We start from the raw sequence: 15598 nt of genomic DNA on the forward strand, positions 1-15598 counted from the left end.
TACAGCCCCCCTCACTTTGGATTGTTCATATTGTCCATTATGGTCTTGGCATGTAAACTTCTAAATAGCTGCCTGGCGATTACCTATGGTGGTTAACAGTTATTACAAAAAAAAAGTGATGCTGATTTAATGATGGGAAAGTTGTGTGAGGTAGCACTTTTGGATGTAAAGAATAAAACAGGAGCTGTCTGGATCTTGTATGTAATAACATCTCTGAATGGATTGATTAGAAAGTATCTATTAAGCAGACTCAGAGGGTGCACTTGTGGTCCGTGGACCATGTTTATTTATGTTGGCTGTGGGCGATTGCATTCTCTTTATTTATTTGTAAAGCCTTTTGTTGTGTTTTTGGTTGCGCTTCAACCTAATGCTCCTGATCTATGGGCATCCTGTGTGGATGGGTGTGAACAGATCGGAGAACTTCCTTGTGGGCTTGCTCCTGGGTCTGTCCAGGCAGCAGGCTGTGGAGGTTTTGGGGGGGGGGGGGGGGGGGGGTCGTCGTCTCTGCCAACTGCTTGCCCCTCTTCCACAGTTGCATTCAAACCCAGGTATCATAGGAGCTCAGTGTCAATTGATGCCTTTGAGAGAGAGGTGGGCACCACAGGGAATACAATGCTTTATCTCCCTCTCCAGCTCCATTTTGATTTAGTCTCTTCCTGCTCTCTGTACACCACCCCCACCACTTCACCTCACATTTAATGTTTTGCATTACATGTAAATCTTCAGTCAGCTACACAGGTGTTTTTACTGCTGGTGGTTAATATTTTTAAAAAGAAGTCAGTGATTTTGGTGACGGGAAGGAGCTTGGTTGTATGATCTCAACATGTCTGCATGGAAAACAAAAAGGAAAAGTGGTTACAGCAAGATACTTAGACGATGGTTTGGATATGAATATAGGCGACATGGTTAGTAAGTTTTCAGATAGCACTAAAATTGGAGGTGCAGTGGACAGCGAAGGTTACCTCGGAGTACAATAGGACCATGATCAGATAGGCCAAGGAGTGGCAGATGGAGTTTAACTTAGATAAATATGAGGTGCTACATTTTGGCAGGCAAATCAGGGTAGGATTTATACACTTAATGATAAGGTCCTGGAAAAGTGTTGCTGAATAGAGAGACCTTGGAGTGCAGGTTTATTGTTCCTTGAAAGTGGAGTCACAGGTAGATGGGATAGTGAAGACAACATTTCATATACTAGCCTTTCTTGGTCAGTGCTTTGGAATATAGGAGCTGGGAGGTCAAATTGCAGGTCTACAGGACATCAATTCAGCCACTTCTGGGGAATTGAGTGCAGCTCTGCTTGCCCTCCTCTAGGAAGGATATTGTGAAACTTGAAAGGGTTCAGAAAAGATTTACAAGAGTGTTTGAGCTTTCAAGAGAGGTTGAATTGGCTGGGGCTACTTTTCGTGGAGTGCTGGAGACTGAAGGGTGACTTCCATAAAATCTCAGAATTCCTACAGAATGGAAACAGGCTATTTGTCCAAGCATGTCAACACAGACCCTCTGAAAAGCATCTCACCCAGACCCATCCCACTACTCTATCCTCGTAACCCTGTATTTTCCTTGCAGTGGGGCTGGGACAGGAAGAGGTATCCCTGCACTCCCTCTACATGCAACCCTCCCCCCAAGGCATTGTGGGGTGGGGCGGAGTGGAGGCGGTGGAATGTATTTAATTAACATATTACAGTTTGAGGAAGTAACATGCAAGATGGATAAAAGGTCACTAAACAAGGTCAAGAAACAATGGTATAGTGCACTAGCAAACAGCAAGTGGGGAACAGGAATAATTAGATTTTTTTTGGCTGATAAACTGTCATAGTGCAATACTACAGGGATCAATGTTGGGACCACAACTATTTACAACTTATAACATATCTGACATGGTTGCAGGGGCAAATGTATGGTACAAAATCTGTCATTGACAAGATAAGGAAGTTGAAAAACCAGACAAATTTCAAAAGCTTTATTGAGGTAAAATTTATATAGAGATGTTAAAAAAATGGAAAACAGCACTCTGGTTACATATACTGCCACATTAATTTTGTGTTCTAGAAACTGAAGTATTTTATGCCAAGAGAGATACTGGGGTCGAAGAAAGAGAAAAGGGCAAAGAAAGTCTATGTTGAATATTCAATTTTGGAAATGAAGAACACCAGTTAAATTTTGAAGCTGTCCAATTATCCATATTTTGATGCCACTTTGACAAGTTCATTAGTGAGCCCTTACAACATTTAAATGTAGGAATTTGATACACACAAACATACCATTTAACTGACTATTTACAATCAAGATCCTTCTGTCCGCTCCATGTTATCTTGGTAAATGTGCAACTCCAATTCGCTCGTCTCTTGGGTGCCAGTAACCAGTCACGTCAGCAGCACAATGAGCATGTCAACACTCCAGCAACATGTGATTAGATTAGGGCAAGTCTAGTGCTACGCAATTGGGTTTTGGGGAGTGAGAGAATATTGTTTGGGGTGACAAATCAGACAAGCAAAGGCAAGACAAACATGATACTGACTGGCTGAGGACAGAAGCAAATGACTGACATGGTGTTCAGGCAAGTAGGGAAACAGTAAATTGTCCCAGTGTGGTATCCATATCATTGAAATAATTATTGCATGCTAACTGATTCACTTTTTCAATGTGAAAGTTCACAAACTGCTACAGTTCATGCAGCTGCGATACTAAGTGACTTTACTCCCAGAAAGCAATCATGTGCAAACTGATTTTTGGTGTAGAGACTCAGGGACCATACAAATTGGGAAATCCACAGTTCCTCAGATGGTTTTATTGCCTCTAATATAATTAACATCGTAAAACATTTCCAACTCACAGGCCTCCTGTGTATTCACACACTCCTGATGATTATTGCACATTTATAGCCTCACAATGATTTCTAATCTTGTTCTTAGGGATTTTCTGGTTTTGAGGCAGTTTAGGATTCTTATCGCAAATATACAATCAAGTGATTTCAAAATCACAGCTTCGTTTATGAATCCTCAAAGACAGTAATCTTTAACATGTTAGATATTTCATTCTTTTAAATCCAGTTTACATGCTTAAGGAATCTTGCTTCTCTAGATGATTTAGCTGATTTTTAAAAGTTTCATTTGGCACCTACAATTATGTTAATTTCTATTTCCTACTTCTGCACCTGCTCTTCTATTAAAGAGAAATTGGAGTGGAGGTCTATTCTATGTTGTCTTCTAAAGGAGTTGATTTTCAGTGAAGTTTGCTATCGTTTTATTAATCCCTCTCAGGTTTATCAGAGTTAATCCTCGAAGAGGATATCTTTCAAAAAGTATTCCATTTTGTCTTCAACTAAAGTTATAAAGACCAAGCTCCATATGCACGTTCTTTCCATTACATGACTTCATCCCTTTTTACAAGTTATATACCTGAGGTTGTGGTTGAACACAGCTCAGATTTGAAGAAGATAGACTCAAATGCTTGGTAACTAAATGACTTATAAAACAGTGGGCCACAAATGGAGAAGTTCGGAAGCACTATTAAATTCAGCACAATGTCGGCAAAGCAAAAGGGGGATTAATGCATGAAAACTTAGTGATCATGCACCACTAATGAAATGTTAAGAGTTTAATTATTTGTCAATTTACCTTCATGCAAAAGAATGTAGAAAGAACAAACCTTTTCTTAAAAAGGGTTCATCTGGTACTTGATTGCATCCAGAAAGGCAGATGCCAAAAACAAAAGACAAATTTGACATGCTTAATCCTATAGAATTCTGAAACATTCTTTTGTCTCCCTTTGTCATATGCAATTCCATTCTGAACATTCACCACAATCTCAGAGCTAGAGAAGTGGAGGAAACTTGCTATAAAACCCCTGCAGATGACAGCATTAGCAGTATCCTGTAGTTTTCAGTTTTTAAAGCTGTCCACTTTAAGAAACGGATCAGGGCAGCTCAAAAACTGGTTACTGCTGTGAAAGTGCATCGTCACAAATCTAACAGGCAAATTTAAAAGATTAGGTGCTGTTATGGGGTTTTGCCCGAGCAATCTACAAAACCATCAATGTAATATGGTACTAAATTGGACATACAATATCATCCACACAGCTAGAAGGTGCTATTTCTGACTTGACTTGGTTATGCTGAAGACCTAAAGCCGCTCTACAGGGTTTACTATACAGATACAGTTACTACTAATAAGGGATTGTATTAAAAACAAAAATCAACTTTTACATCTATGTAAAAAGTGTTTGAGGCAGGATTGAAGGGCACTTTGATGAAATACAGCTGTAGGTTTCCAATAAGACAGACTGCATTCAATGTGGCAACGGTCCTAATTGCAGCACAAAGTTAGGAAGCCATGTCTGACCTCCAAAGCACATAGGAAACATTCAAATAAAGTTTCAAATAAAAAAACGGTAGAAAATCATATCCTGATTTTATAAATGTAATGGATACTCTATCTGGAGAAAGTGCTTTTATAAAAAGATGGTTTTACTAGTAAAGTTGTTTCCATACTTGTCTTAGTTTCTGGTTATGGGTGTTCTGTCCTATTCAGGATGGAGGCTGGATTCCATAGCACTAATTCAAAAAATATGTAGCTGCACAAGTTATTTGAAAGTCATGATTGCCAGTTTTCATTTGTTTTCTGTATTCCACTCCTGTCCTAATGCCAAAGAAACATCCATACAGTACAGTATGAGACTGCACTAAGTGCTTCCACTAATGGGCTGATTGAGTTCCTAAATGCACTGCTCATTGTTCCTCTGAAACCACAAGGGTGAGGTCACTGCTATACTGTAAATGCAGTATGAACATTGACTTCTTTGCTACACATACAGATGGACAAAGGAAAATAAAAACTGGCAGAGTATGGCTTTCGCTACACAAATTATTTTTGTGCTTATCTGCAAACCTCTCATCCTCATTTCGAAGTAACTCTCTTACCAACTTCACTGAATGGAAGTCAGATGCATTTCATGTAAATAGAACCCTAACCATGATCATGACCAGTTGTTACTGTACACGTGTGCCGTCTAATGCATTACGTACCCTTCCGCTTCAAGCTCCTGAAGACACTGACTCCTAACACTATCCCACCATAGTTGGTGTCACAGTAGAGCCTGATCTTCAATGTAAAAATCCACAAGTAAACTTTGTAACAAGGTCAATATACCAAATTCAGGAAGGAGAACCTTTGTAATATTAGCTCTCCAAAGCCCAGGAGCACTTTGGCTAATTATAGCTAGCCTGTCAAAATAACTTGTTAAATATGAAATTATAGCAAACCAATTACAAAACATTCTGGCAAAAGTTTAGGATTTGTCCATCCCAAATGAATGAGATTCTTTTCTGCCAGATACAGAGGTCTAAAATAATAGAATTCTGACAGAAGTGTTACAGATAACCTTGAGACACCTGACACAAAATGGACTCAGCAAAGACAAATGGCAATTCTTTGATGCACAGGAACTAAACGACCAAAACAGCAAACAGACTTTAGAATCTCCCCTGAGCATATTTGTCAATTTAATGATATTGCCAAGGGGGCAGGGGCTGCTAGCTGGAGACCACAAATTGGATGCAACACATTGAAAAGCTCCTCTCAAATAAAGGTAACATGGCTCCCACTTGCCAGCAGTGCGAGATCAAAGATTTTCTTTAAGCCTTAATATTGGCTTGTGGGTTATGTTGATTGTTTAACCTATTCACTAATTCTGGCAGCTTCCATTGGAGAATTAGTGTTCCATTGGTTTAAAAAGTAAAAAGGGAAAGAAAATTCTGCCATGTAAACGTTTGACATGTTAGGCTGGGGAAAGGTTGAGAGGGGGGTTTGTAAAGGACAAAATGCTGCCCACTCTATGTGAAGGTCAGGCCAGCCTCGTTATACACCTTGAAGACTTTCTCGATAGCGTTGACATAGGCAGCTGTTCTCAAATCCAGGCCCAGGTTATATTTCATTCCTGTGCGCATGATTTGCTGAAATAGACAAAAGAAAACAAAAAATTAAAAGGAATGCTTGCATCCTTAAATTTTTACTCTTCTCATTCCCAAACAGGTAATACTTCTCCAGCAATGACAGCCTCTGGCACATCACCCTACCAGCCACTCTTAATATTCACCGTGTCAAATTATTACACACTTCATAAAACAAAAAAAACAACCTGCTCAGAGATACCATACACTTCTGGAACAGGTGGGACTTAACCTAATCCTCCTGGCTGAGAGGTAGGGACACACTGCTAGAGTAGCCCTCCATTCCTAAGTTAGATTAAACTTTGGCAGTCAATATCTAACTCAAATCTTAAATCGGGGTGTCCAGGTGTTGCCTACCAAAGGCCTTGGATCATCGTCCAGCTACATGTCCTAGAAAGAGCATTAGAAAGGATATTGGTATAAAAACATTGGAAGGCGTAAAGAACAATTTTTTCTAAACTTTGCATTTTGCCTGCCATTCAATAGCATAAAACAGCTGCAAGAGATTTTAATAAAAGGAAAAAATGCTACAATAGACAGAGCTGCCTTTGTTTAACAAGCTGCTATTCCCTTGCATTATAATGCTGGACAGGGAGTTCCTTCCAAAAAGCAAACTTTAAAATTTGAACATTTGAAGACTAACAGCAATTTGGAAGAAGAATCCCAGTGTTTAGATAAATCAGAAAAACGCCCCATCATTAAGCACTCTAATTTGTCCTTGGCAAGCCTAGTAGGCAGGAAGGTATGCCAATTTTACAGTTTGCTGGCTGTTTTCAATGGCTTGTCAAGTAACTCAACAGTTTTGCCATCAAAATGCGTTACTTACGTTGGTGTAATTTCCATTAACAATGGACAAACTCAACATAAGATTCTAGATACAGAAAGCAATCTCAGCATTGCGGGCAAGGAAGCACCCATCCCCCACACTCCCAGCATTGGGAATGCAAGTCTTTCTAATGGGCTTATAAGATAGATGTGCCCAAGCCAAAGAAGTAGGTCAAATATAATGAAACATAAAACAACAATTCTAAACAATGAGCAGAGGAATGCTTTGGCCCTGTCCTTAAGCATAGAAAGAAAGGGATTTAAAAGTGTAATTAAAAACAGTTACTTCTGAAGTGATTACAAGCCATCTGTTTGAGGCACAATCCTTAAATTTTTATTTTGTGATGGAGTAAATCAACAATTTTTAAAAAATAACCAGAAACCAAACAAACAAGTGAATAATTGGAAATTCAAAGGCTGTAGATAGTCTACAGCACTTTAAGTGACACATTTAGCTGCAGAGATTATAGATGCAGTGCATGGACAGCTTTACACTGAATCTGATAGGAGGCAGGATGACACATGGTAACAGTGGGCCACAGTTTAGATGCTTTCAATTTCTTGGCATTTTCTTTCCTTGGAATGTAGCTTCCAACTGTAAGCACATTAGGAAATAACCCTTAAAATGTAAGATGCATGTGGAACAAATATAAATTACTACTTTTGAAAAGTGAATAGATTCCAGTTAACTAGAAAGCGAAATTAGGAGAGATATCTGTTCAATTTCAAACTAGTTTTCAGCTCTACATGGAGAAATTGTAATATTTAGCATCTTTGATGTGAGGATGTTGTAAAGTACTTCACAGCCAATTTATGCACAGTACAAAGTATGAACACATCTACGAACAGGAATTCAATAGTAACAAAAAATTCTAATACAGTGGACTTAAGGTGTAAAAGTTTCCCCAGGATACCAGGATCAGTCCTCCTTCAAAGATAGGCCTCAGACAGTGAAGCAAGATTCAAGAAATGGAAGACAAAAGTCATCTATGTAAAAACAAGCCACAATCTAAAAAATTAGAACCCATTATTTTCTGCTTAATAATTGGTCCCACAAAATTATGATGTGTGCTACCAGAACAGCCAGGCACTCTGGCAAATACAAACAAGCTAAACAAGAGTCATACTGCCAGAGGCAAGGGTGGAACACAAAAAAGGCACGGGAGAATCAGACTTTACGCAGTGCCTGAAACCACTATCCAAATCAGCATTTCTCAATTTTACGCTACTAAGAGGCAGAAATGATTAACACTGCCAGCTCTCCCTCGATTCCCTTGGTTAAGGTACAGATTTGGTATGCGCCATACCCAACATTCATTACATTGTGGCACTTACCAATTCTGTACTTTAACCAAGGGACTCTAGGGAGAGTTGGCAATGTTAATCACTTCTGCCTGAGCCAGAAATTATAGCTTTAAGCTACAACAGACAGACTTCAGTGCAGTAATGGAGTGCTGCATTGATGGAGGTGCCAACTTTCAGGCAACATGTTAAACAAGATGCGCTTAGATAAAACGGACACCTAATTGCCTGCAAAAAACAGCAAGTAGGGAACATGAGTATAGGACAGCATTTCACAGTAACAGAGATTGGAAGGTGGGGTTCCACAAGAACCATTGCTGGGACCATTACGGTCATAGTGTTACAAATACAAAAACAAGGTTGTGTTTTGGGATTGTGTCTTTAAAGACAAACTGGAAGAATAAACCTATTCTGAATGACGCCCAACAAGATGCCTGGGTGGCCTTGCTGTTAAAGGTTAAAGATGCTCAAACCTGTAGCTCACAGTAGACCAGTTATACTGACTTAAATTTCCAAGACTCATAGGAAGATGTTACAAGTGTCAGGTTTTAAATGATTTTTAAAATCCATTTCAATTCCATAAAATAGTGTCGGCAGTTTAGAGGAACACTAATTAGCATTGAGGTTATTGACTTGAGCGCCGAGCTGGCTTGTTTTTGTTCAGACATTTCGTCACTGTGCTCATTAGCGGAGCCTCCGATGAAGTAATGTTATTCTACTCCGCTTGGAATTGATACTGTCTGGTCCGTTATAGTGAGTACCATCATTTCCAGTTTTGATCTGTATTGGTTTGAATAAGGGGTCTAATTCTGTTTGTTGATTAAGTATGGGTGGAGAACCATGCCTCTCGGAATTCCCTTGCATTTGGCTGGTGCAACTATGGTTACTTTTGTCCCAGTTAAACTGATGGCCTTCATTGAGAGAGTGTACAAATATTAAAGAGAGTTTATCGTGCCGTTTTGCTGCCAGCTGATGTACATGTATTCCGGATTGGAAATTACCCAGGTGGGAAAGGAAAGAAAAACAGCTTGGATCTTGAGAGCCAAGACTAACTTCAGATTGGTTCATGGAGATTGAACTGTTCTAATTAAAAGGCATTGTATTATCTACAGCGTTAGGGTTTTTGTCATCTGTAAACTTGACGAGGGATCTTTTCTGTAGTTCAGATTATAAAGAGCGTAATAGAATGAATGCTTTTAATTCATTTGTTGCAGTAAAAGTCTTAGAAGTCAATTTCATGTGACCCTTCCAGTGAGTTATTAGAAATTTGAAATTGCTTTCTCAGAAGTTATGACCTCTATTATGATTAGAAGAGGAATTTATGAATACTTGAGGTCTTGGAATCAAACATAATACTGAGGACTGCAATAAAGAAATAAGATAATATTAAATTTTTAGAAACAACAGTTAGCAAAAAGTCAGTTTTAAACACCAGTAACTATTATATTTAAGAGAAAAGAATGAAATGACATTTTGAACAAAATACAAATACAGTAGATGATCAAACATTTTGGAGTACAAAACACTAAATAGTAAGATAATTAGAAAAGCTAGTCAAGCACAGGAGTTTATTTCTAGATGGGTAAAGATGATGTTTTGTTAAACTTGAATTTGAATTTTTGTTAGACCATGTTTAGAGTAGTTACCATGCTATAAACTAGATATAAAGACATTGGAGAGGGTGCAAAAAATTTCAAAGATAATAGAAATGTAGGGGTAATACCTATCAGAAGACACTAAAAAGATACTGAAAAGAGAAAGCTAGCCTAATGAATATCTGGAAAATGATGCAAGATTTTGGTATTGTGTACACTGCTGCCATTTGTGGGGAAGACAACTCGAGGCCATCAGTAAAAGCAAAAAACAAAGGAATTCCGAATAAATTTCAAAAGTTTAAACATTTGAATGCATTACCACAGGGAATAGCTGAGTTGACTACAACAGACATATGAGAGAAGAAGCAGTATGAGGCAGAACAGAATGGACGATAGGAGGAAGTTCGACTGGAGTTGAAAGATAGGCCATTCGGCCAACCAAGCAGCCAGTTTCTATGCTGTTGAGCCTTTATAATTCTATGTAACCAAGACACTATATTCTAATTCATGTAGATGTACTAGATTTTGTGGTTAGATTTGTATAAGTGCAAAGTGAAATAATTCCTGTCTCCTGGACAACCTGTATCTTTCAGTCAACATATTCTGAAGGAGGGACTAGACCCAAAATGTCAGCCTTCCTGCTCCTCTGATGCTGCTTGGCCTGTTGTGTTCATCCAGCTCTACACCCTGTTATCTCTGATTCTCCAGCATCTGCAGTTCCTACTATCTCCTTCAGTCAACAGATTGTTTAACTTCAAACTCACTGGTCAGGTGCCCTTGCTTTTTAGAAATCAGCTATCTTATTTGTCTACACAATAGCAATGACCATTCAAAAAGTTTGTCATTAGCTGTGAAGCCTTCAGGAAGAATGGAAATCATCATAAGAGACACGTGGCAAAAAAAAACAGGATTAAAATCCTCCTGAAATCCCATGCTGAACAGGATTGTATAGTTGTTTAAATCCATTTGGTAGCACAGAATTAAAATCACAGAATACGAACATTAGGAAACTGCCCAAATGAACTATGCACAGAGGTTAGTTAGGTCCGTTGTTTGGACAGCTGGTTTGTGATGTAGAGTGATGCCAGTGTGGGCTCAATTCACACAAAAGCTATGGTTACCTTGCAGGATTCTTTCCCACTTCTCCCCCACTCCAAGTGGTGACCTCCAGGTTAAACCACCAATTGTCTCTAATGAGACAGCAACCTGATGATCTGGTAAGTCTATGGCATCTCTATCTTTTACTTTACTTTCCTTTGAAAGTATTTCATATGCATACCTTCGCTGAGCGTTCCATGGTATATGCAAGACCCGAGTGGACAATATCTTTTTCAGAAGCACCCTATGGAAAAAGAGAAAAGGCAGGGACATGTTTTTCTAGGTTAACAACAGTTGAGAATATATACATCAGTACCTTACTAGAACAAGCAATGTATATTACTGTTGGAGAAAACAATTTTCGTGTAAAATGGACAAACCCAACTTTTCACAAAGTTTCAGTATCTAGGTTTTCCCAATCATTTCTTTAAGTGAGGCATCTGAAGGTAGACCAGAACACCTCCTGGGGAACAGTTAGCCTGAAAGATCAGTTACTTGCAACCATATGTCTAGAACTCAGTTTTAGATCACCTTAAGTAATATGGTTCAAGTTTTGTTCCAGTCTTCTATCAGATTTTACTCAATTTAATTTGGAGCAATTTGCAACCAAATTGCTTTCATCCTAATTCTATTTAAAGCATTTAGAAGTTCCAGAGAACATTTTCTTCATTGAGGGACAAATCTGTTGCAGACAAACTTGAGCTTTAATGGCATTAGCTTGACATTGATTCCAAGATTAGGATTTGTTCCTTCTGGAAATTAACTTAATTCCATCTTAATTTGGACTTTATTCACAAATTATGGTTAAGGTTCTTAGTAGCAACTCAATATTTGCTTCCATTTGATGCTTTCCTACAAACTCAGACATTGAAGCCTTATTATGCTGCAGATCAACAAACCTCTATTAAGGAACATTGCAAATGATTATCAACTAGAATGACAGCATACTGTACAAGATAGCAGTAAAGTTCAGCTGTCAAAAGTTTAGTGGATGTGAACAGAGCTACAGGAATGTCAAACAGGTTTGTACTTGGAACTTGTTTGGATTATAGAAATTCTATGTTCATTTAATAAGGGAATAATTGACACACAGTCATTACAAAATAAAACGTTTTCTTCAGGTGAGCTGTTTGACTTTGAAATGTTCTCAACAAAAACAGGCAAGTTCTACAGACTCCAGAATGCAAGACACCAAAAGCAAACCTCTAGTATATACCTGTTAGACAGTCACTTTGAGGCTAGATCCTTGCATGGTCAGTCACTGAGCTGAGCCAAGATACCATTTCGCAAAAGTCCATGAGGTTTACCATAGGAACAGCCCACTCAGTCCCTCAATCCTGTTCCACTGACATAATGGATGCTGCGTATCTCAACCCATAGCTCTCAACATACTTGGCTCCCAAAAATCTGTCGATTTATTAACTAAACTAGCTACTGCTTTGAGTTCCATATTTAAAATCACATTTTGTTAAAAGTATTTCCTAAAATTGGGCCGTTCAGGAAATAATTTAAGATGACTTCCCCACATTCTGAAGCTGTAACTAAAGAAAACAGTTTTTGATCTACTCTTTCAACTTCTTTCAAATTCCCAATGATCTCATTTCAAATCATTATTCCCACCTCTCTTCAACACGTTGAATATGAGAGATCTTCTGATTCAGCCCTTGGCATTGTAATACTATTCATTGAGCATGAGCTGCACTCCTTCCAGGACCAAATTGAAATGCAACGCCTAGAACTGTACAGCACTCCTGAAGTAATCACACCAGAGCTTGATACAACTATAGCTTTTCAAAAGCAAAGAACTGCTGGCTGAGCAATTGCCTCTCGCAGAGTCAGGTATAAATTTACTGGTCAGGCTAGAACAGAAAGTAACTTGCCTTTCTCACACCAGTAACAGGAGACAACTTTAGGATAGATTTTGTCCTCTTTGTATCTAAGTGATAATCAATTTATTCCTTGCCACACTAAATCTGTAAACTATGGGTCTTGACCAACATCTGACCCCACCCCCGCAACTGTCTCCTTGTTGATTGGATAATTCCTCTGAAGATCTACTCAAATTCTTTTACACACTGCACAAGCAAACAGAAATCATGTGGATTTCTGGAATCTCCATTTTTAAGCAAACACAAGTCACTTCAAACTAATTATAAATGTTGGAGGAAAGACTAGATGTCTCAGCAGCTTATAATGAAAGGGATTTTAGGAATGCAGCCTCTCACTAACAGTGTAAATATGTCACTTACTAGGAAAGGGTTAAAGCAAACTTCAGAAACGAAAAATCAAGGAAATGTTGAGATCTGCAATCTATACCTTAGCATTCAAGATGGTGCCAGGCAATTGCAAGCCTTCACACAAGACTGGTCCAATTACTGGTCTCCCAGTTGCTCCACTACTACTTGCAGAAGATTGTAATTTGGCCTTTACCCGAACACCGCCCTGTGAGCACTACTTAGCAACTCACTGAAATAATTTTTTTTAAAATACCAAATATAAAAAAATGGAGGGAACATTAGCCTTTGGTGACAGCAGCAAAATGTGTTAACAGCACTGGAAATGAGAAGCAATACCATATGCCAATGTCCGCTTTGGCCAAACCCTAAAGTAGACCCATAGGGGAAAAAAAAAACACATACATGAACTTGAAACATTAGATTTGTTTCTCTCCACAGAATCAGGCCTGCTGAGCTTGTCCAGTATTTTGTTTTTATTTGAAAAGTGGAGCAGTCTGTCACACATCATCGTTAGGGAAAGAGGTTTGGTGACACTTCTACCATTACAGAACCCATTGTTTATTTAGACATAGTAAGAACTGCAGATCCTAGACAGTCAGAGATAACACTGTGGAGCTGGAGGAACACAGCAGGCCAGGCAGCAGAGGAGCAGGAAAATTAACGTTTCAGGTTGGGACCCCTCTTCAGAAATAGAGGGGGGAGGGGAAGGGGTGGGCTGGGGAAGGCAGGTGGGATGCTGATAGGTGAGTGCAGTGAGGGAGTGGCAGGGATTGGTCAGTGAGGTGGGAGTGGCACCCTCCCCATTTCTGAAGAAGGGTCCCAACCTGAAACATCAGCTTTCCTGCACCTCTGATACTGCCTGGCCTGCTGTGTTCCTCCATTATTTATTTAAATCTATTTAACACATTAGAGTGGTACTAATTTCACAAATTAGGCTAAGGGCAATGGTGGAAGTAATCAAATGAGGAGCCTTTATTGTTGACTATGGACTATGAAATAAAACACCTGCCAATGTTCCAGTTGTTTCATTGAGAATTCACTATTGTGAAATGCTGACGTACAGCATGATTAGAATGGTCTTATTGGAAAGTAGGGATAGGGCCGGGATGCAGTAAACATCCTGATAATAAGGCATATATCATTCAAAGGTAGTGAGGTGGGCTGGACAGAAATCATCTCTCAACAGGAACTATATCACTTACATTCTGGCTGCTGGTTTTATGCATCAGATATCAAGTACACTTGCTGATCCTGCCCACTGAATCCACAAAGTGTTTACATTGTATTATTTCTGAATTTTACAGGATACAAAGCCTAACAGAACGCAGAGACCAATTTGAGTGCATAGAATTAGCACTTTGGACGGATGGCTGAATACAGCGGAGCACTTGCCAACATAACTTTACATTTCAAAGCAACCAAGTATACTTTGACATTATGATGTTTGTCCAGATATGCACTGACTGCGAAGTTGGAACTTGCATAAAACTATTCAAAACCCGTTTTATATCCACAGTGGAGATTTGCCAGTCTATCTGGTCTCCAGGCGACCAGTTCTTCCTTTCATCAGGAAACTGCTTTTATTCAACGCTCTCAGCCTAAGTACTATCCCAGAATAGATGGTGTGTTATAATTTTGAATGCTACAACATGCAGGGACAAAGAAATGTCAGCTTATGATGGGACAGCAGTGAAAACAATGCAAAAAAGACAAGTCTGAATGACAATCTTGACCAATACTTGTTCAGATGATTCCCAGCAACAGGGTGCAAGTCACATTCAGTGGTATGTACATGAGACCAACACAAGATCTGCTCCGACTAAAATTATCCCCTATCCCGAATTGGGTTGAGGCAGACTGAGTGAACAGATGGGGAGAAGGTACGATACTTACACTGACAGCTTAAGGTTCTTGGAGATTTGTAGCTCGGGTTGTGGGTAAGATTGTTGACTTACTCGCCAAGCTAGCTGATTATTGTACAGATGTTTCATCACCCAGCTAGGTAACATCATCAGTGTAGCCTACGATGAAGCCATATTTTTCTACTCTGCTTAATATTTAAATGATCCAGTCTATGAGGTGTTTTGTCATTTCCAATTTGTTTTTGGAATTTTGGGTCTAATTGCACATGTTTACTGATTGCAATGTGGGTGGAGAACCAAGCCTCTAGGAATTCTCATACGTGTGTGATTGGCTTGAGATAGGATGGTCCTGGCAAAGTTCAGCTGTGTTGCAGCCCTTTTGAATAATGCCCTAACAAAACTGTTTGTGGATGTTGGGGTGATTGGTGTGGAAAATTTGAGGATTTGATCAGTACGGATTGCCTGTGTACTGTGGTTTGGAATTCTCTATTTGGCATTCATTCTACCCTGACATCTAGAAACAGAGGTTGATTGTTGTTTTCTTCTTCCTTGCAAGGAGGAGGAAGAGCACCTATACAGGGTCTTCGCTATCAAATGGATACCCTACCAACTTCATCCACAGATGCCTATTAGATAGACAACACCAAGAGAATGATACGACCTAATACACTGGCCACGTTACCACATGTCAAGAACATATCAGAACTGACAACAAGACTCCTACAACCA

The 15598-nt window shown here is 39.2% G+C and overlaps 1 protein-coding gene across 1 annotated transcript in view; it reads right to left on the bottom strand.

Annotated features, from left to right (window-relative positions):
* Positions 1-1948: 1948 nt before the first annotated feature.
* LOC125467520 (glutamate dehydrogenase, mitochondrial) overlaps positions 1949-15598 on the bottom strand; it is a 73591-nt gene continuing 59941 nt past the window's right edge. The window contains exons 12-13 of the mRNA XM_048563486.2: positions 10952-11014; positions 1949-5953 (exon numbers count right to left, since the gene is read on the bottom strand). Of these exons, the coding sequence (XP_048419443.1) occupies positions 5834-5953; positions 10952-11014 (183 nt within the window). The 3' untranslated portion in view covers positions 1949-5833. The remainder of the gene's footprint in view (positions 5954-10951; positions 11015-15598) is intronic.

This window comes from Stegostoma tigrinum, chromosome 37 (assembly GCF_030684315.1).
Source record: "Stegostoma tigrinum isolate sSteTig4 chromosome 37, sSteTig4.hap1, whole genome shotgun sequence".
NCBI lineage: Eukaryota > Metazoa > Chordata > Chondrichthyes > Orectolobiformes > Stegostomatidae > Stegostoma > Stegostoma tigrinum.